The sequence below is a fragment of the Canis lupus genome, chromosome 8, assembly GCF_003254725.2.
Source record: "Canis lupus dingo isolate Sandy chromosome 8, ASM325472v2, whole genome shotgun sequence".
NCBI lineage: Eukaryota > Metazoa > Chordata > Mammalia > Carnivora > Canidae > Canis > Canis lupus.
In genome coordinates this window covers 43415488-43437057 of record NC_064250.1, presented here as the reverse complement: position 1 = coordinate 43437057, position 21570 = coordinate 43415488, and the positions used below count along the sequence as shown (strand labels likewise).

General features: G+C 50.3%; 1 protein-coding gene across 1 annotated transcript; it reads left to right on the top strand.

Annotated features, from left to right (window-relative positions):
* Window positions 1-559: 559 nt before the first annotated feature.
* On the top strand, window positions 560-9950 carry CCDC177 (coiled-coil domain containing 177). The gene is made up of 2 exons (XM_025443446.3): window positions 560-690; window positions 1675-9950. The coding sequence occupies exon 2, from the start codon at window positions 1703-1705 to the stop codon at window positions 3818-3820; it is 2118 nt and encodes a 705-aa protein (XP_025299231.3). The 5' UTR covers window positions 560-690; window positions 1675-1702; the 3' UTR covers window positions 3821-9950.
* The last annotated feature ends 11620 nt before the right edge of the window (window positions 9951-21570 follow it).

Sequence of the window (21570 nt, the reverse complement as noted above, 5' to 3'; positions counted from 1 at the left end):
TGTGTTTCAGTCCCCCTTGAGAAACAAGACAAGCTATTCCTTCATTCTACCCAGATAAGGTACTTATAGAATAGCTTTTTCTCAGTGAACATATCCATCAAGTGTGTGTGTGTATCCATCTCCAAATATATATATCCGTTTCTACCAAAAACATATATATCCATCTTCACTAAATATATATATAGATCCACCTCCCCCAAATATATATATATTTATATATATATATATGAGATATAGAGAGAGAGGGATATATCTCCATCTCCACCAAATACGTATTTATTTCTCTTCTTCGCCCACTAAGCAAACAAGCCAGCACCCTGGAACGTCCACCAGGAGGCGCCGGGGGCGTCGCCAGACCTGCGGTGCCTTTACGGTTGGAGAGACCGCGAGGGATGCAGCAGCGATGGAAACCGGCTTCCTTTTTCAAGAACCAGTGAGGGAAGGGAACAGAGCCGCGTTATTTTAGGGAGACCTTGTCGCACTCCTCCTCCCGCGGGTACGCAGCGTCCGGGATGTGTGCAGGCCCCATGGAGAGACGCTGGCGGTGGCGGCGGTGGCAGCTGGGGCTCCTACCGCGGCTGCAGCCGGCGGTGATCCGACCCCGCGGGCGCGGGGACTGAAGACGCGCAAGGGAGAGCGGCGAGCTGCGAACAAAAGCCCTCGGCGCGGGGCTCGAGCCCGGGACGTGCGGTGAGTGAACCCGCCCGGCGACCCGGGAGCGGCGGGCACTGGCGTGGCCGGGCTAGCTGGGTCCCCGGAGCCCTCCTCGCTGGGATACGTAGGGGCACTCGGAGGGCATCCAGGGGGGCAGGTGTCCGAGCCGAGACTGGGGTGGATGGTGCCTTTAGCACTTGCAGATTTGGAGGGAACCGAGCGCATTTGAGAGGACCCAGGCACCTTCTCCATCCCCAGAAAACAGCGAGGACGGGGGTGGGGATGGGGAGGATGCGGGGGGGGGGGGGGTGGGAGGACACGAGCACAGCTCCAGCAAGCCTTGCCCAAAAGACAGAACGAGAATCGAACACCTCTCCGGGGAGGCCTTTTGTAATTGAGGCATTTCTCTCCGACCTTCCATCAGCCCCAGGCCCCGGTCTCCTTTGGCAGGGGGGAAATCATATACTATAGATCATGTAAATTTATCATACAAATCACAGGGCCTTGAGCCTAATCCCAAATAAACTTCCTCCCTAGGCAAATGGGGTCCTCACAGCAATGCACTTTGAGGATGAACAGGCCTCTTCCTTTTTTGTTCCTGCAAAGCTGCATCCCCCATCCCCGCCTAAGCTACAAACAAATACACTAATCCTCCCGGGAATCCTCCACAGCCTCCCTGGCCGGCTACTGCCTGCACCGCGATCTTTTCATCTTAACTTGCAGCAGGAAGGAGATGCATCCAGCGGGCCAGGCGCCCTGGGGAGCCGGGCCCCAGACTCCTGCCCCGCACACCGGCCGGGGGAGGTTGAGGCTTTCCTCTTTGCACCACCAGTACCCGCCCTCTCCCGCCCCCGCCCCCGCCCCCGCCTGGGTTTTCAGGGCAAAAGTATTATGATTTACGTTCCACTGAACCTCTGAGTCTAATCCCAAAGCGGATTAAATTGGGAGGGGGGGTATATGAATGGGGCGGGGGGGGCTGCTCTCATGTATTCCTCGATGTCCCCCCCTTGTCTCCCTCAGGGACTCCACAAAAGGACAGGGCCCAGCCATGGTAGACCCCGTGTCGGAAGAGGAAAAGGCGGGAGCCGAGCCTGAAGGTTCGGGCGGCGATGGAGCCGCTGCGTCCGCGCCCCCCGACGCCCAGGGCGCCCAGCAGCCCGCCGCCTCTTCGGCCTCGGCCTCGGCCTCGACGGCGGCGGCGGCGGCGCAGCCCCACAAGGCTGAAGCCCCGAGCGCGGCGGAGGAAGGCGGGCGGCGGGAGCAGTCTCCGCTGCTGCACCTCGACCTCTTCAACTTCGACTGTCCGGAGGCCGAGGGCAGCCGCTACGTGCTGACCAGTCCCCGCTCGCTGGAGGCCTGCGCCCGCTGCGCCGTCAAGCCGGTGGAGCTGCTGCCGCGCGCCCTGGCGGACCTGGTGCGCGAGGCCCCGGGCCGCTCCATGCGAGTGGCCACCGGCCTGTACGAGGCCTACGAGGCGGAGCGGCGCGCCAAGCTGCAGCAGTGCCGGGCCGAGCGCGAGCGCATCGTGCGCGAGGAGAAGCGGCGCCTCTTCACGCCGCTGGGCGCCGCGGCCGCCGCCGCCTCGGTCCCCAGCGCGGGCGGCAGCAGCAGCAGCAGCAGCGCCAGCCTCCCGGCCTCGCCCGCGCCGCGTGCCACCCGCAAGGCATCCTCCAGCCCGTCCCCCGCCCGGACGCAACCTCCGCCCGCGGCTTCCCGGGCCGGCAGGAAGAGCCACTCGCTGGACTCGCTGTCCCGCCGGCGCGAGGGCGCCCTCAGCTCCGAGTCCGGCGCGTCGTCCTCGTCCTACAGCGGGGAGAGCCTGCGGGAGCTGCGCTGGCCTCCGCGGGCCTTGGCCAGGAACAGCTGCCCTGCGGGCTCCGCGTCCTCCGCCCCCAACCCGCTGGGCCGCCCGTCCGCCCTGGCCCTGGTGCCGCTCACGGGCCGCAGCTTCAGCCTGGGTGACCTGAGCCACTCTCCGCAGACCGCGCAGCACGTGGAGCGCATCGTGCGCCAAGTGCGCGCCGAGCGAGGCCTGCGTGGGGTGCCCGACCGCGACCGAAAGATCGCGGCGCTGATGCTGGCGCGCCACCAGGAGGAGCGCCTGCTGCTCGAGCAGCGCGCCGCCGCCCACGGCCAGTGGGAGCAGCAGCGCCTGCGGGCGGAGCAGCGGCGGGAGCGCGAGGAGCGCGAGAAGCAGCGCGCGCTGGAGCAGGGCCGCCGGGCCTGGGCCGCGCAGGTGGAGGAGCGGCGCGGCCGCCGGGGCCGCGAGGAGCGCGAAGAGGCGCGGCGGCGACAGCGGCAGTGCGAGCGCAGCGAGGAGAGGCGGCGGGAGCTGGCCGAACGCCAGGGCCTGCTGCGGCGGGAACGCGTGGAGCGCGCGGCCCGGGAGGATCGGCTGCGCAAGCTGCAGCAGGAGCAGAACCTGAAGCAGCGGGAGGAGGGCCTGCAGGAGGGGCGCGAGCGCGCCGAGCTGGCCCGCAGGGAGCGCGCCCAGCGCGCGGCCCGCACCAAGCAGCGGCAGGAGGGCCAGCTGCAGCGGGAGAAGCGGGAGCTGAGCCGGGCGGAGCGGGCGCGCCACGAGGCTCTGCTGCAAGGCCGGGCTCGGCAGGAGCGCGCGGAGCGCGAGGGCTTGCGGAGCTCCCTGGAGGCCAGCTTGGGCCGCGCGCAGGAGAACTACGAGCAGTTGGTGGAGCAGCGCGCCCGCGAGCTGCGGGAGCGGGCCCGGCGGGAGGAGCTGCAGGGCCGGCGGGCCAAGGAGGTGGCCGAGCGCAAAGAGCGCGAACACCAGGCGCACCTGGAGGCGCTGGCCCGGGCGGGGGAGCGGCGGCTGCAGCACGCCATGCAGGCTGCCGAGGAAGCCGTGCAGCAGAAGGCGCGGCGCGTGGGCCAGAGCAGGCTGGAGAAGGAACGGGCCCAGCGCGCCAATAAGGAGAAGGTGGAGAGGGACGAAGACTGCCGCCGGCGGGAGCTGCTGCAGGCCATCGGGCGCAAGCTGGAGCGCAGCGAGCAGCTGTCCCGGGAGCGACGGAGCGCGCTGGAGAGCGCCCGCTCCACCGCCCGGGCCTCCTTCCACGTGCGCGAGAAGGTCCGCGAGGAGACCAACACGCGCTCCTTCGACCGCATGGTGCGGGATGCCCAGCTGCACGCCAGCCTCGACCGCAAATGACCGCCGCCCAGAGCTGGCCAGGCTGCCACCCTCAGCCCTTCGGGGCCTCCCTTGGCCTTTTTGACCAGACTGTGGAAGTCTCTAGTGGAGGCCCAGCCCCGCGGCCTCGCCAGGCTCCCTACCAATGAGGCAACGTGGGGACAGATTTGAGACCTGCCAGCTCACCGCCTTTTTAAAAACTCACTTCATTTGGAAATGACATAGCACAATCGCTGACCACATCCATCCTCCGTGGCTCCCGCAGCGGCCCTCACCAAGGGTTGGAATAGAAAAAGAGCTGGGAGAGGGCAGCTGAGTCGGGACTGGGGGAGGACCCCTGTAGGAGAAGGTGCAGAGGTGGCGGCTCCCTTGGGCAGCAGTCAGCCCAGGCACCTGTCGCCTATTGGTGTCTGGGGTGACATTGGTTACTGCAGCTGAGGCGGTGTCTCCTTGGCTCACCTCCATCCTTTTAAATAATGGCAAGTTGCACAAAACTTGGCGGCCTCGCAGAAAAGCACAGCTGTTCCAAGGTGTTAGGCCACACCAAGTGACCCCAAAAGCGATTGATTTTTGTATGCTTGAAGTTTAATCTGCCACTTGAGCAAATTCTGGGCTTAGTTATGATAATTTTTTGGTTGATTCCCCTAGGCTTTCCAGTTAGACAATCATCCTGCAAATAATGATCAATTTGTGTCTTTTTCCCCTCTCTCTCCTTATTCTCCCAAGTGACACAAGAAATCGGCTGGTTTACTGATGCTGTTCGCTTTAGTGGAAGCCCCTAGCCCCTGGGGGAGAGGAGTTCCCTAGGCAGCAGTGTTCCGCCCGATTCTGCTTTCTTGCAGGGTAGCTTCAGGGGAGGCAGTGTCTGATGCCCACCTCCCAGTGTGGAGCCCACTCCTCGAAAGACAGCAGCCATGCCTTAAGAAGCAGAGCTACCTTATGTGCCTGCCCAGGCCAATCCTGCCTAAATCTCCAGCCCTGGATGCAGTCCCAAGGGTGGTGGGCCCAGTGAGCCTGGAGCTAGGATTCCCGTTGTGAAGGATCCATCCTGGCTGCTCTGAGGGTAATTTCCTGTGATGGCAAGCATTGCCACTTTGCTGTTGTGAGTTGTGGTCGCTACTGTTGGTAGTATATCTTCCCCTCCTCCACCCTCTGGCCCCCCCCCATCGCCGCCCCCATGAGGAAAAAAGAATGTCCCCCTTAAGTTCCTGGTTCCCTCTCACCTTTGCCAAAAGTGTTGAATCTGTCTCTCCATTGCCTCACTTTTCCTACTGGCCAAATGGGGCCATCAGTACTCTTCTGGTACCTCAAGGTCTTCTGGATCCAAAGCACCGCCTCAGTATTATTTGTTGGTCTTATTTGTGCCTTTCTTGACTTGGAGTTGGGAGGCAGGAAGGCTGCTGTTGGCCTAGTTTGTTTTTGGGAATATGGATTCCTGGCGTTGGAAGGGGCAGTGCGTCACACCAGATGATCATTTAGCTTCTGGGGCGGGGGGGTGGAGTACTCGCAAGACCAGGCCAGTTGTCCTCAGGCAACTTTAATACTTCCTTCCCATGAAGCCTAAATCAGCCCCCAGCCATATCCACCCACTGACTCCGCCTTCATCACAGAAAACATTACATTTTACATTAAATCAGGAGCAGGAAATAAAAGTTACCAAAAAATAAAATAAAAAAAGAATCAGGGTAGAGAACTACTGTATTAGACATGTTTCATGTGTATTCTTCGGGGCAGAATTGTCCCCAAAATGTCTGGTATTACACACACACACATATACACACTCCCATCTGTACCCTCTTCCCCAATTGCATGCCAGCAGGTACAAAAGCATTGTGTAGAAGGGACCAATACTTAGGTGTTACAAAGGAGCTGTGCCAAGATTCATTTCTTGAATGGGTGAATTTTTCCCTCTAATTTTCTTCTTGTTGGTATCCCGGTAATCAGTGAGCTAGCTGAAATAATTGGTATTGTCTGAGTCAGGGGCATCTAACTAAAAGGTTAATTTGGGACTTACTGGTTCTTACTTAGTGGCTCCTGGTTTCCTAGAGAACTTTTGAGACCTTAATAGAAAACACCTAAAACTACTTTCTTCAAAGTACATGCATTCATTTGAGAAGGATGCAATCAGGTTTTCTTTTTTTTTTCTGAGTTTTTTTTTTAAGATTTTATTTATTTATTCATGAGAGACACACACAGAGAGAGGCAGAGACATAGGCAGAGGGAGAAGCAGGCTCCATGCAGGGAGCCCGATGTGGGACTTGATCCCAAGACTCCAGGATCACACCCTGCGCGGAAGGCAGACCCTTAACCGCTGAGCCACCCAGGCGTCCCACAATCAGGTTTTCTGGATAAGGCACTGAAAGGCACACAGGTGATCTTACCTTGCCCTTTGTTCAGTTTTTTTTTTTCTGACTTACTGAATGACTTTGGGTAGATCACCTCTCTGTGCTTTGGTTTCCCCACCTGTGGAATGGGGATGGTGACTTTGGCCCTCCTCTACATTGTGAAGATGAATCAGAATCAGAATGGTTTCTCAGTTCTATGACTTTAGAACTGCAGGTGCAATTGCCATAAACAGAAAGGATCATGTGACTGTACTATGCCCAGAGAGTAGTAATGTACTGTCTTGATCTAGTGCAGAAAGCAATGGTCTCAAAAAGCACATTGCAGCTAATTGGACTTAAATAAAAGTTAAAAAAAAAAAAAAAGAGTCCTCCAAGGGGGAAAAAAACATATTGCAGATCATAGCATCACATGTGATGCAAAGGCCCAGGTCTGAGTCTGAATGTCACCAAATTAGAGGTTTGCACTTAGAGAAAAGCATTAAGTGCAAACATATCAGAACGCAGTTTGTAAAGGAAAAGATTTTGGATTCTAAAAAAAGAAAAGAGAAGAAATCCATATAGCTAAGTAAAATTAAAGCAAAAACAGAAGTCAAACCTAGTAATCATAAAGAATGGTTCTAAATTTCAGACCATCCTCTAGAATAGAGACCTAACTCTATATCCTAGGATAAATGGCCACGTTGCCCTTTGAGGAGGTGCAATTTCCAGAATCCTTTGTTAGGCCTTTCCTTTGTATTCTTCTCTTTGAAGTGATACCAGAGAGAAGTGGTTCTTATTCTGAACAGCAAGGGACAATAAAAGGGTTGGGGGCAGTGGGGATGGTAGGTGGAGAGAGGCGTACTTCTGCTATAAGCATTCTAACATGGGCCCAGAATTGGCCTTAGAGCACCTTGCTGGAACTTTTCTTACCATCCAGGAAATTGCAGCACTGAAGTGGCCTCAGAACTTCCCATTTGCCCTCTTGGAGCATCCCCTGGCTCCAAAAAGAGAGAACATGAAGTGAAGTAAGGAAGAGTGGGAAGGGTTGGAAGAAGCTTTTATTTGATTCATTACCAAGGAAACAAGCAGGATGAAACTGTTTCAAATGAAGTCCTCAGTAGAGGTAGCCCTGCACCCAGCATCCCGCTCAGGTAATGACCCATGCCTACACCACACCTGGACAGGAAGGTGGACGTTTCCCTTCAGAAGCACCCGGACTGAATCATCAAGGGATTTGCCAAAGGTGAAGAGTGGATGGAGTAATGAAGGCATACCAGCATGCAGTTTGTGTGCAGGCTACTCTGTAAAGTCCACCAGTTATCATTTCTTCTCCTTTAAAAAGTCCAATGAAACGGAGGGGTGCCTGACTTTGCATAAAGGGTTATATATTGTTTACTCTCAAATCCCTTATAGCTCATGGTTTAGCACCTCACAGTAGGCACGTAAATTCTAGATGGAGGGAAGGGTAAGGTAGAGAGTGGACAGATTGTGGACAAATGAGGTGATCTGAGGAAATCTGTGAAGAATAGATGGGATGGGTAGGCCTCCATTCATTTGACAAATTTGTATTGAACATCTGCTGTGTGCCAGGCACTGCTTTTGATGCTGAGAAGACAAACTCTGATCACTGACCCTGGGAACCACTTATGCTTCATTGTCATGAGCAGATATCTGTATGTCCCCACTGGGCTTAACTACCTTCCCACCCTGGTATCCATCCACAGGCAGGCCTGATGGTCCTTCAGGCACAAACTTCAAGCCTTTTTCCGTTTCCTGGGGACACACCATCTGCCAACCAGCTATCATACAGTCTCTGTTGTTCTTTTTCCCTTGGTTAACCAGGAGCCATGATTAATCAGGTCAAATTCATAAGGTCATGTACTTAATCAGCTTTAAATTACAGTAAAAGAGAGAGAGTGATCTTAATCACCTTCAAGAATGTTATTCGTCACGACATTAACAAAAACAGCATAATGATCATCAAAAAAAAAAAAATGATCATCAACCTAGAGAATGAGCCTCAGGCCATGCAGAGTCCCAGATCACTAAAACAGGGTACTAGTTTCATCATCCAACTGTTCTTGTGCTGAGACAAGAACTTAACATTTCAGAAGCATTTCCAGTTTAAAAGTTCCGACAAAAAGATTTCTGATCAATACTACATTGATGAGGAAGGTTAGTGAAGCAAATATTCTTAAGACTTCCAGGTGATTGAGGTTGCCCCGTAGGTTATCATGTAGATTTGCCTTTTCTCTACCATATGACTGCCATCTCCACCCTGCGTGTCCCAGGGAAGCATTTGGCAGATGAATACAAGGAAACCTGGCATTTCTTGACATGACCTGGAAAGCGGCTTTCAGGGACCAAGTAGATAACTTTCAGTTCTAGAATGTTGCTTAGGCCTTGTATGTGATACATTTGGCTTCGGCCATCTGATGCAGCACAGTTTTGCTGTATTATGATCAATCACATGCTTTGATTACATAACTGTATAGAAGAACACCTGGTCTGCTCACCTAAGTATGCTATACCGTGGAGCTCTGGTGCTTTCTCTATATGCATCTCCTCCCAGCCCCAACCATCCCTTCACATGTCCCGTCAGACTGGGTGGGCCCTGGTGCTGTTTTGGCTTCCCATAAGTCAGGGTGGGGACAGAGAGTGGACTTTGTAGCAGATGTTAGGATATAGAAGGGGAGGGTGTTTTCCATTTGAGGAACAGGGTGATCGTTGTTTGCACTGTTGTTACTTCCTAATTTATCAAATGTTGTCATGTCCCACATGAGTGTAGACTTAGTCCAAAGTGATTTTTAAATTAGCTTCCATTTTGAAGTGTTCATGCCTTTCTTCCTCTCCACTAGTACAGTATTGGTGGCATGTTTTTGTGTCAGAAACTTGCACAGTTCATAAGACTGTCAAGAAGACAGTAAATCCACATCTACTCCTGTGTTTGAATATATGTGTAAGCACACACATACACACACACACACACCTACCAATTCCAGCATCAGTGTTCTTTCAGAGGGAGGGAAATTGCAGTTGTATTCCTCCAGGGAAGGGTAAGCTCTGGGGAACCTGAGCTGCCCCTTGGGATGGGTCCATTGATTCCACCTACCTCCAGCTCCAGAGCTGCTTCAGGCTCTGGCCCGTTAGCCTAGTGTCCATATTTCACAAACCCAGCAATGAGCCATGTGGGTGACAAGGGATTTCATACTGCCACTATGCTTCTCCTTTCCCCTACTTAGTGTGACAGACTGGCTGGGAAATGGAATTTGGATGCCAAAATGTTGACATTCGGAACATCTCAGCATGATGGAATGACTAATATCTATAAAGTTCTGAACATCCAGTCCATGTGGCAGTCATACCTTCAAGGCAAAGAGTTTGGCAAAGAAGCAAGTGTCTTGATTTATTCAGACTATTACCTACTATTCCACGGGCCCTTCTTGTCATCTATGAAAGGAGGGCAACAGATCCTACATGGTAGGGAGTTGTTAAATGAGTTAATGCTTGGAAAGCAGCACAACCCCCCCTGGGAAATAGCACTCAATTCATGGATATTGTTATTCTGAACTTGGGCAGAAAAGGAAGGAATGAGGAATGAGGTAGGTTGAATGTCAGCCAGCTGGTCCTGGTGGACACCAGGCTTTGATGGTAGCCCTTTGTGCTTGTCTGGATCCCCTGCTGTGCAGCAATTCCCCCAACCAATCCAAAGGAAGGGACTCTGGAATAATGCTCCCCCACCCCAGTAATGTGCTGTAACCTGGGGTTGGGGAAGGAGGGATTACCTTGTTTACCAAATTTTTGGCAATAAAATTGACATCTGGTGACTTTTCTCAAAATTTTATTTTAAGACTTCCTAAATGATGGCTAAGATGAAAGAATGTTTTAAAATATGTACACCTTTCTTGGGGAAAAGGAGGTTTCAGCCGTGGTGCCAAATTCTACAGTAGTATCTTTAGCAGAACCACAGAGAAGAGGTTATGAGAAGGCACACTGGTACTGCAGGATGTGATACCTGGCAGAAAATTCTGGGGTGTACTGCTGTCTCTGCTATGGCCACATGGAAATGAGAAACAGGGTCTGGGGCTAGCTCAGCCTGGGAAAGTGCTGATGGCTCATTGTAGGAACAGATGTGGGAGCAGACGGAGGGAGGTGGGTGTGTATTAGCATTGCCTCATCCCCAACAAATGACTTTTCCTAAGAAGGCTCAGAAAATGCTATCCTTTCCTGCCCCACTGGCCCTGCAGACAGCTGCCTAGAGGACGGCTGCAGACCTGGGCTTGTTGAAGTTGAGTCCTCATTCTGGATGTATAGAAGTGCATGGCCCAGTGCCCAATGGCAGCTCTCACTTGCACTTCAGGAAGTGAAGTGCCCTCCTGCTGCATTACCTTCCTTCTGCCCTTGGACACCCTAGAGGGAGGCCCCCACTGGACCTTAGAGGCCTCCTGAGCCCACAGCAAAATAGTAGAGTAGGTGAGACATGACTCCCAGGAACATCTGCCTTTTGAAGAGAACCTGCAGGGTGAGCAAAACGCATAGCCAAAGTGAACAGTTTGTAGACACTGGGATTGTGGGTAATAATAACTAACGCATATATTGAGCACTTCCACTGTGCAGCTGTTTTAAACACCTAATCCTCACTAGGTCTCTATGAGGTAGATGATATTATTATTATTATTATTATTAATTATTCCAATTTTACAGATGAGAAAACCGAGGCACTAAGTTTAGGTGACTTGCCCAAAGTCACATGACTTGTAATGAGCATAATTGGGCTTGGACTTAGTTAATCTGGCTGTATAGCAAGTGCTTGTAACTAGTATGTTCTGTGACTTCTTGGGAATCAGTGAGAAATATATTGTTTAAAAGTGGGCCCTCCTGGAGCTTTCCAATGCCAGCCATTTGAATCACCATCCACCGTGCCCATGCATAAGGCCTGCAAGGAGAAAGCTCAGACCTCATCTGGACCTGGCGGGTTGTGCTGGCACTTAAGGTGATATTGAGGCTCACTGCCTGGAGAAAAGATGAAAGACTCTCATGCTGACCTTGAAGCTTACCACAGCTGGGATGGTACGCGTTCTAGAGCAGAGATTCTCAAGGGTGGTCCTAGGCCAGCAGGATTGGCATCAGCTCTTCTGGGGGTGGGACCTTGCAGTCTGTGTTTTAACAAGCCTTGGAAGTGATTCCAATGTGCGCCTATGTTTGAGAACCACTGCTCTGAGACCTGTGCTTTCCAATTCAGGAGTCACTAACCACATCTGCCTGTTTCAATTTAAATTAGTCAAATTTAAATGAAACTAAAATTCAGCTCCTCAATCACACTAGCCACCTTTCAAGTGTTCAGTAGCCACATGTGCCTGATAGCCACCCTCTTGGACAGCATAGGTATAGAATATGTCCATCATTGCAGTAAGTTCCATTGGGTTGCACTGCTCTAGAACCTTGCTACTCCAGACCATGGTCCACAGACTGTCAGCATTGGCATCACCTAGGAGTTGGTTAGAAATGAAGGGCTCCATCCCAGGTCTTCCGATTCAGAGTCTGCTTTTTTGCAAGATCCCCAGTTAATTTGTGCTCCTCTTTAAAGTTCGAAAGTCACTACTCTGGAAGTCAAGCCCAAATCAAGTTCATTTTGCATGTGTGATTAACTCCCATTGGTAAATTCTTCCTACTACCTTGCCTCCTTGTTTCTAGGCAACTCTTTCCTTCTTGACAAACTTGTGTCAATTTGGGCTAGGCTTCTACTTCCTGGGCCACCAGATCATATTTCAGAACTCAAAGGGCAATTAGACACCATCCATCCCTCTCCCCATTTGAATGATATGAATAAGTCCCCTGCCCTGGCCAGACATTATGCTGGGGGTTCCCATTTTAACACATTCCACTTATTCTGATCTTACTGGGATGATTGCAAGTGTCAAGGATTTGGTTTCCCAACTATCCCTAACTACAGGGTTTTCTAGAAGATTTCATCCTGCTGAAAGGAGAGGGAAAAAAAGGTACTGATTAGAGCAGTTTATTAAAAATCTCTCCTTTGCTCTATCTCTGGGCTGCCAACTGCATATCTTACTTTCTGGGTGTTGCCTCTACCGAGTAGTCCCAGTTATAATTGGCTACACCTTCACGCAGAGGCAAGTGCTTGTTTTCACTATCTCACAAAGCCAGGTGTTTGAGTGCTAAAGTCCGGTGGCTTACCTGCCTCCTTCCTGCAAACGGGAACCCAGTAGAGTGAGCTTCACCTCACCTGATACATTAATTATCATTAATCAGACCAGCCCTTCCTGCGTCTTGAGATTCACAACAAAAGGATATTAGGAGTGAAGCCATTTCATTATTTGGTATGGGCCCAGCCAAAATCTGGCCTTACTTTTCATGGTGTGCCTCTGTTGCCATCTGGGGGTCGAGAATTTCTGCACAAGCTCCTGTTTCCTGCAACCACTAAAAGAAACAAAAACAAGTAACAAAGAAGGAAGAGAGTGAGCTGCTTTGGAAGGGGAAAAGGCTGATATAGGAAGGATTATTAAAATCAGCAAAAGCATCACTCTGTTCAAGAAAGGAGAACATGCAGTGAGAGCACAGCAATAAAAGGGACGAAAAGAAGGGAGGAGAGGCTGACATACACGAGGTTGAAGCCATAGATAGAAAAATGCAGGCGGATATCTATCTTGTGACTCTGAGCATGGCTAAATAAGTCAATGTTTCAATTGAGGGGTTAGAAACCCCTCACCAGCACCATCTTAAGGCAGCAGAAATAAGACCCAGGGAGGAGAAAGGAGAGAGCAGGTGCCTTAGACAGTGATGGTTTGCTATTTGCCCAATTCAAAACATGTTAATAGTTCATACATGTCAGGTCTACATAGATAACGGTAGGCAAGCAGACCCTAAAGGGTTTTCCAAAAGTCGCCAAAACTCCTAGTGAAAAGGCTGTACAAGTAATGAAAACATGTGTAGTTTCTTCTGCCAGTGATCAAAGCAGTTAAAAGATCCTTGGAATCCAATCAAAGGTACTTTTGGAATATCTCTTCTCTAGTGGGCATTAGAATGGATCTAGTTTCTACCTCGAGGAGCAGAAGAAAAAGTATACAGAGTCCAAGGGAAAGCCAGTGTGCCTTGTAACTTTGAGGGCGTGTTTGCTAGCAGGTGCATCATTTGGAAGGTGAAGACTTGAGATGCACACAAAATGCTAGAATTTAGAATGATTTAGAAAGTAATAGATTGTATTTTTGGGGCAAGAGAAAATCTACTACTGATTTTTTTACCGTCCTTATTGTCTAATCCTGACAACAGGGGCCAGATTGCCCTGAAGCTTTTCAATTTGGCTAAATGATAAGAAATTGCTGATACACAACTGTTTTTTTTTGACCTACAAAGCAACAAACAGCAAGGTGACTGGTGCCCTAAATGAGCTTTCAGAAGCCCCTCAGGAACTGGGTGTGGAGGTAGGAGGGAGATGCCCAGATGGCTGGGCTGTCCAGGTCTCATGCAAAAAATAGATGGCCCTAAAGGAGCTGTCCCAGACAGGTCAAGGGCAGCCTGCTGGTGTGCACAGCTTCTCTGCCTGCACAAAGTAGAAATTCACATCGGTGTGTCTAAACGGGAGCTCACTCAGCCTCCCCCACCGCAACAGTGGACTGCACAGCAGTTCATTTTCTTAGAATCTGCAAACTTTTCTGCAGAGTCTGTGGCCTTCTGTTTGATGCGCGCTCCCAGGAGTCCTGTAGAAGCAAGTTGAGCAGCATGCACCGCCTGCCTGGAATACCAAACAGCGCTGGCCCCTGTCCCTCGGCCACAGCCAGCTACACCGGCTCCAGCTCCGCCCCCCAAGAGCCCCCTCCCTCCCTGCACTGTGGCTCTTCTACAAACCCACTTGTTTCCAGGTGGCAGAAATACGCCCGCAATCCAACAATATGTTTCTAAAACCTTCTCCATGACAACGCAGGGCCACAAGCAGGCTGCCAGCTCAGAGCCAGCCAGAGAAAGGCCCTAGGGGCAGATGGCATAGAGACAGCTCGGGGCAGCGGAGGGGGGGGACGGGTGCCAAAAGTCGGCCTGAGCAGCACTGCATTCTGGGAGTTAATGCCCCAAACTCTGGGAAAGGGGTTTGGGGAAGTAGTGAGCAAATGTCTCCTGATGCCCAGCAATGATCATTCATAAACCTTGACTTTAGCACCGAAGCCAAATAGTTCAGGGTAGCTTGGACTTCCTGTTATAGCTGAACGAGAGGAAAGAAATTGTGAGAATCTGGCAAAGAAGGACCTGTTTTTTAAAATGGGCTGCTAGTGCTTGTGATTAGACAAATTCTTTATGAAACTCAAGTGTTGTCCAAATGGTGTGTCTCACAGATGTTGCCTCCCGCAACTGGCCCATATCACCCTTACCCCCCGCCAATGGCATGGTGGCCAGAGCCTAAGAACCAGGATCTCCGCTTCCCCTCCCTAATATTTAATGACAGCATTAACCTTAGGGCAGGATGCTGGGCACAGCAAGGATAGCGTCTCAAGACCCAGAATCTACAGAGAAGCTTTCTAGGAAGCAAGCTTAATGTTGGCAATGTGTAGAGGCATCTAGAAAAATTATAAACAAGTGAGAAAGCCAAATGAGCAAGATGGGGGTGTATCTGTGAGCTGGAAACAGGGGTGAAGACAGGAGCCAAACCAGATGGCCTCAATTCCCCTTCTCAACTCTGCCCTTCAGTTTTGGCTTCACTATGACTAAGCCAGAGGCAGGGCTTCAGGACCTCTAGACACCCTGCCAGTTACTGCCCCCACCATGTGCCTACTACACTCCACCCCGGCCTCACCCCACCTGTTTAAACAGAGCCTTTCCAGTGGTGTGGTTTTTCAATGGCTTGGCTTCAAAACAGGAGGTACCGAAGGCTCCCAACTCCAACTGGAAATCAGAAGGACATATTCATGTCAGAGGCATTAAAATCAGACCATTTGTCATCAGTCAGGGAGGGCATCAGACAAACCCAAACTCAAGGAACCCAGAGCTCTCTTTCCCCATTCTCCTGAGATTTTCAAATAGGCTCAGGGGTCCCTCTCTCTCAATTCCCTTCTACTCTTCTGATGGGGTCAGCGCTGAGCTCCTGTTCTGCCTTCATCACCAGCTCTTTTTTTTTTTTTTTTACGATTATTTATTTACTTATTTGTTTATTCATGAGAGACACAGAGAGAGAGGCAGAAGAGACATAAGCAGAGGGAGAAGCAGGCTTTCTGTGGGGAGCCTGAAGCAGGACTCAATCCAAGGACCCCAGGATCACAATCTGAGTCAAAAGCAGACACTCAACCACTGAGCCACCCAGGTGCCACTCAACACCAGCTCTTGCTACAGGGTGGAGGAGTGGACATTTCCTTTGTGTGGCTTCCTGTGGTCACTTACTTGCCACACAAAGAGGGAATTGACAAAGGAGTATCTAAGGCATGCCAGCTTTGGCTACGGGGCAGTTCATGGCCACATCTACTTGATGTCAAAATACATCTCTTTTATCTCCTGGATGACAGGCCTGGCTGCATAACTTACAGTGCCCAATGCAAAGTGAAAATGTATACCTCTCATTTAAATATTATCAACAGAGATCCCCAAGTGGCTCAGTGGGTTTAGCACCTGCCTTCGGCCCGGGGCATGATCCTGGAGTCACAGGATCAAGTCCTGCACCAGGCTCCTTGCATGGAGCCTGCTTCTCCCTCTGCCTGTGTCTCTGCCTCTCACTCTCTCTCTGTGTCTCTCATAAATAAATAAAATCTTTTTAAAAATGTTATCAACAATTTTAAGATAGCTACAGCAGAGCATTGAACCCTGCACAAGCCTCTTGTGACCACATGAGTTGTGACCACATGAGTTGCACCCCCATGATACTGGCTCTGTCAAATTGTTATACCTTACAGAAGAGGCTGTAACCAAACACTAGCAGATAAAATTTCTGAAGTCTTTAACTTTGAGGGAGTTAGGACGTTTAGAGTCGCAAAATCAGACTTGTGTTAGACAAAAGACAGAAATTCAGACACCTTATTTTGTTGTCTTTTTAAATTTAATTCCCATTCAGATCCTTCCCTACAATGGAGTGCAAGGATCAGGAGTGTTTTTCTAGGACCATCAGATGTGGGGGTAGCACATAGCCTTTCCCATACTGAGAGAACCTGATTTCTGCTCATATCATTGAGAACCAGCCCTCTTACAAAGTTGTGTAATGATTAAAACTGTAGAGTCAGGGATCCCTGGGTGGCGCAGTGGTTTAGTGCCTGCCTTTGGCCCAGGTCGCGATCCTGGAGACCCGGGATCGAATCCCACATCGGGATCCCAGTGCATGGAGCCTGCTTCTCCCTCTGCCTGTGTCTCTGCCTCTCTCTCTCTCTCTCTCTCTGTGACTATAAAAAAAAAAAAAAAACTGTAGAGTCAGGGGCACCTGGCCTTTGGATCACCTTAGGCAAATTATACCATTTCTCTGAGCCTCAGTTTCTTTGTCTGTAAAGTGGGGACAATAATGATAAGTACCTCACAGGTTGTCCTGAAAATGAGATAAAGTATGAAGAAAAAATAGCATCATGCTTGGCATGTAGCATGAGCTCAATAGATAGCTTTTATTGTTAATGTCATCATTTTTTAAAAAATCGGTGCTTCTAAAAAAACCACTGTTGACTGTACGATTTCTCTTAACCTCACCCAGAGAAAACGTGCTGGGAGGCATGCAGAGAGGCTGGCTGGAGGTGCCCATGCTCCATCCAAATCACAGACCCTAACAGTCAGTTAGAGTGGGGCCACTGACCCTCAACTGAGCTCCTGAGGTTACCCTCACCAAAGCCGAATAAAGGCAGTTTTTGTCCCAATTCATAGACAAAATTAAGTCAAAATATAGAACTGTCTTAATTTTAGATTAGCCCCAGTGATGTTTTTCTTAAGACCTTGGTGCATGCTTCTGGATATCTACATGAGAATGTAGTATAAATGAGTGACTATTTAAAACCAACACGTATTGAGTATTTTAAAGCTTAAGATTGCAAAGATCCATGACTTCCACATATTATGACACCTGAACACGTTTAAGTAAGGTGAACACAAACTTTGGGATGGTGACCTTGTATTAACTAATGTGAACCCATGAGGGGTGTGCCCAGGGCATTAATGATGCCAGAGGACTCCCTTCTTTGATGGCTTTTTTGAGGGTGGCCTCCCCTCTGACCCCACTTCACCTCATGCTCCACTAGGGAAGAAATGTGAATACAATCCATCAGAGTCTGTGCCCTAGGGAGCTCAGCCTTTTATATCTCTCTACAAATGTGTGGGATTCTAGCTCAAATGCTTGGGAGTAAACCACTATAATCTCCTTGTCATAGTAAAGGACATGCCTGAAGCAGATGTGGGGTCTGATGCCCTCTCTGAGGCGCTCTCCTTCTCAGAAGTACCATTCTTATTCCTTTTTGGCTCAAGGATACATTCCTCTGCTCTGGGACAAATTCAATCCCTAACAACCTGCTCATACCCCAGGCTGAAGGTCACTAGACCCACTGAGCCCTTGGAAAACTGACACTATTTCTGAACCTTTTGGGCAGCAGAATCACAAGTGTGCATATTTGGAGATTTGTTTGGGAATGTGATGATATTGTGCATTTGGTCCCCAAAACTGAGGTTGATGGGGGATGAGGCAGGCAGACTGTGCTCTTCTGAACCCTCAGGTCACAATGAAGGTTGCTGTCTGTACAAAGAACTCCAAAGAATGGTTTGATGAAGGAAGGAAGGAAGGAAGGAAGGAAGGAAGGAAGAAAGAGAGAGAGAGGGAGAGAGGGATGGAGAGGGAGGGAGGGAGGGAAGAAAAGAAGGAAGGCAGGCAAGCATTAATAAAAGCAGCAGCATCTTAGTGTTGCCAAGGTCAATGCTCTTGGGAAGTGTCTTCAAGGAAAGGTTGGCTGGAGGCCAGAGCCCCATCTTTCAGAGCAGCTGCCAAAGCCTTGGTATGTTGGATAGCGTGTGGTTCCATCTACGTAGTGACCAGAGAAATATACCAAGGCTGCCCCACCCCAGATTTGTAAATAGACCTTCATAGTTGTAGGTAAACTGAAAACAAATCATAAAAGAATCTGCACACCTTTTCCAATTAAATGTGATGCATAGATTTCCACCACACCCACCCCTTTTACCCAGGTTTTCAAGGCAAAGATAATCAAGGAAGGGTAACTCCTGCTATACCTCACGGACCTGATCAAAACACCACCAGGCCTTACATTTGGGTGAAGCCCATCTGATAACAGAAGTCATAGACTGGGGTCTAGCACTGAGCTGCACTTTGGCCATAGTCAACTATCACCCTTGGGAAGCACTCCTTCATGGGGCCTGGCCTAGCTGACTGGACATGGAAGAAAGTCCTGGGTGTGTTTGTAGGAAGACAGAGAAGAATGGAAATTGGTCTTTAGTTTTTGCTTGGGGTTAAGCATGAGGAAGTGCTTAAAATCCCTGTAGGTGAGAACCAAGGCACAATGCAGATGTATGGCACTACCATTGATCTAGTCAACATTTAGTAAGTGCCTATAGCCTGAGAAAAAGGAGCAGGTAAGACTGTGGTCCCTGCCTCAAAGCATTCCCAGGCTGGGCCAGATACAGTGTGTGTGTGTGTGTGTGTGTGTGTGTGTGTTGCAAACAAGCCAACAAGTCTTTTTTTTTTTTTAATTTTATTAATTTATGATAGGCACACAGTGAGAGAGAGAGAGAGAGAGGAAGAGACACAGGCAGAGGGAGAAGCAGGCTCCATGCACCGGGAGCCCGACGTGGGATTCGATCCCGGGTCTCCAGGATCGTGCCCTGGGCCAAAGGCAGGCGCTAAACCGCTGCGCCAACCAGGGATCCCCCAACAAGTCTTTATAGGATTCTCTGATGTGCGCTCCAGTGAAGGCATAGGTGAAAGCTCCCAGGAAGTGCTGGTCCAGGGAAGGTCAAAAAGAGCTTCCTAGGGAAGTGATACCTAAGCCAAAGCTTTAGGAATGAGTACAAGGCTGAGAAGAGGCTTATTTTTCTTTTATGTTCTAGTGCATGGGCAAGCAAGTGGTCCAGGATGGGTAGATGGTCCCATGGTACTAGTTGTCCAGGGCCTAGCTTCCTTCTATCTCACTTTGTCATCTTCTAGGGTGTTTTCTTCATTTGTGTGATCAAAGTTAACTCACCAGCACCACCTCCACGTTCCAGGCAAAAAGAAGACATAGCAGGCAAACAATTTCCTCCCATAGATGTTGCTTATGTCACTTTTGCTTCTACCTCACTGGCCAGCACTTCGTCATATGGCCACTCCTGACTGCAAGGGAAGCTGGACAATATAGGCTCTGACTAAGTAGTCATCTCTCAAGCTAAAACTAAGAGGAAAAAGAAGAGAATGGACCACTGGTGGACAATCAGAAGTTTCTGTCACACCAGGGGGAGAATGGTCTATGTATACACCACAGTCAGGGCAAGAGGCAAAAGAGGGTATAGTATGGTACGATGGACTTGGGATGAGCTTGGGGAAGGCTGTGCTATGTTGGGCGTGGTCAACAATCCTTTCACACGGAGGCACAGAGCTTCAACCTTGAATAAAAGTCACTCTGAAATCTGCAGTAGATTTAGTCCATGAATAATTCAGCATGGCTTTCAACTCGGGAAGTATTTGTTTTCTGATGCTTTTTAACCTACAGGAGACAATAGATCGTATGCCTCAGGGATGCATCTGCTTAGGAGGAGGGAGGGAGGGAAGGAAGGATAAAAGGAAGGTGGACAGGGACGGAGGGAGAGGGGGGGAAGGAAAGTTAGGTATAGAACAAATTCCCTCCTTCAAACAATCTCAGAATGAGGACTTTAGCTCATGCCAGTATCAGGCTCTGGAGAAAGAGCCATAGGCTGGGGGAGCTCTCTGGGTGACATGCACCCTGCCTCCCAGGGCACCTGCAGGAATGTGATGACTGAATGTGGAGCTCGTCCACCATGGACTGGTGACCCCAAGCAGGAAGCCAGAACCAATGTGCACAGCTCCTCCTGGAATGCCCAAGGCTGCTGGACCATTTGGCTTGACATTGTCCCAAGACTAGAAGGGGTAGACGGGAAGAGATGGGGACTTGGCTCCAAAGGCTGAGCTCCAGCCCAGTTCTTCCTTTCATGGCAGTGGGACCTTGGGCAGATCTCTAGTGTGTGATGTGACAGGATAACAGGATCTAGCCAGAGACCTCACATCCTCCAGCCCTACCCCATCCGGAGACAGATGAAACGCAAGCTCTTTATTACTGATGTGTATCTGCCCTGGTAGACGAGGCTGCCCTATAAAAGACCCCTAAATGTAGGCTGAAGGCTCATGTAGGGAGTCATTTTTTTGTTTCTCCTGAATCCCAGAATGACTTAACACTCCTATAGTAAAGAAAGGTGCATCCCACAAAAAGCATGCCAAGGAAAAGTGAGCAAGAATTTCTGTCCAAGATTCATGCAAAGCAGGTTCATTCTATATCCTTCATGCTTACTCAGGGAGGGAAGTCCCCTGGACATGAGAAAGAGTCCAAGGGGGACCCTTCCCATCACAGAGGCCTTAGAGCATTGCCCCCTGCCCCATCCTATCCCTTAGGGATGGGAGAGGAGGGTGGACAGGGCTAGGCAGAGTGGGGTTTCAAGTTTCTCTTGAGGCCAGGATTCTCTGACCACTGTTTCTTCATCTTTCAAATGAAAATTGTAAAAGCACCAGCCCTGTTTCCTCCTAGGATGACTGGAGGGAAAGCTGAACCAATGGAGATAAAAGCTAAAGGCAAGGAGCCTCACCATGTAGGTGATCTTTGTTGGGGCGGCCAGTGTCCACTTCAGCAAGCCCTGGCTGGACTGGAGGCGGAACAGTAGGCTCGCTGGAGGGGCATGTTGTGTATGAAAGCAGTCCCTGCCTGTGAGCTGCCTAAGTGCTTGTTGGGAACAAAGCATGCTCTTGTGACACCTTGAGGAACAATACTCCATGGTAGACAATAGGGCACAGGTTCAGGTAGGTGGTTGCATGCGGTTCCCACGATTGCTTTAGAAGAGTCCTGTGGCCACCTCCTCCATCTCAGGGAGGGAAACTCAAACTGGACTCCATCGCCAACCGCTCAACGCAGACTGAAATGACCCAAGAAGCTGGGCTTTGTCTTCCTTTGGCTCTTAACAAGAGACAGGCTCATTTATAGGCAAATATTCAAAACATTCCAGCTTCAGTCTTTTCCTTAAGATCCTCCCATCAAGGCTGTTGCCATGACAACCATTGCTGACCCGCCTCCAGGAAGCTGCTAGAGCCCAGGGAGGATGTGATCCTGCTGCTGCTGCTGCTCCTCAACATTGCTCAACCCCGTGATGCCACAGTCCTGGCAGGTCTCACCACATACACATGTATGCACGCATGTGTGCACACACGCCGCCGCAACTACCCTCTGCCTATATTCTTCCCATCCCTCTCTGTAGGGTGGATTGCCTGGGGAAGTCCAG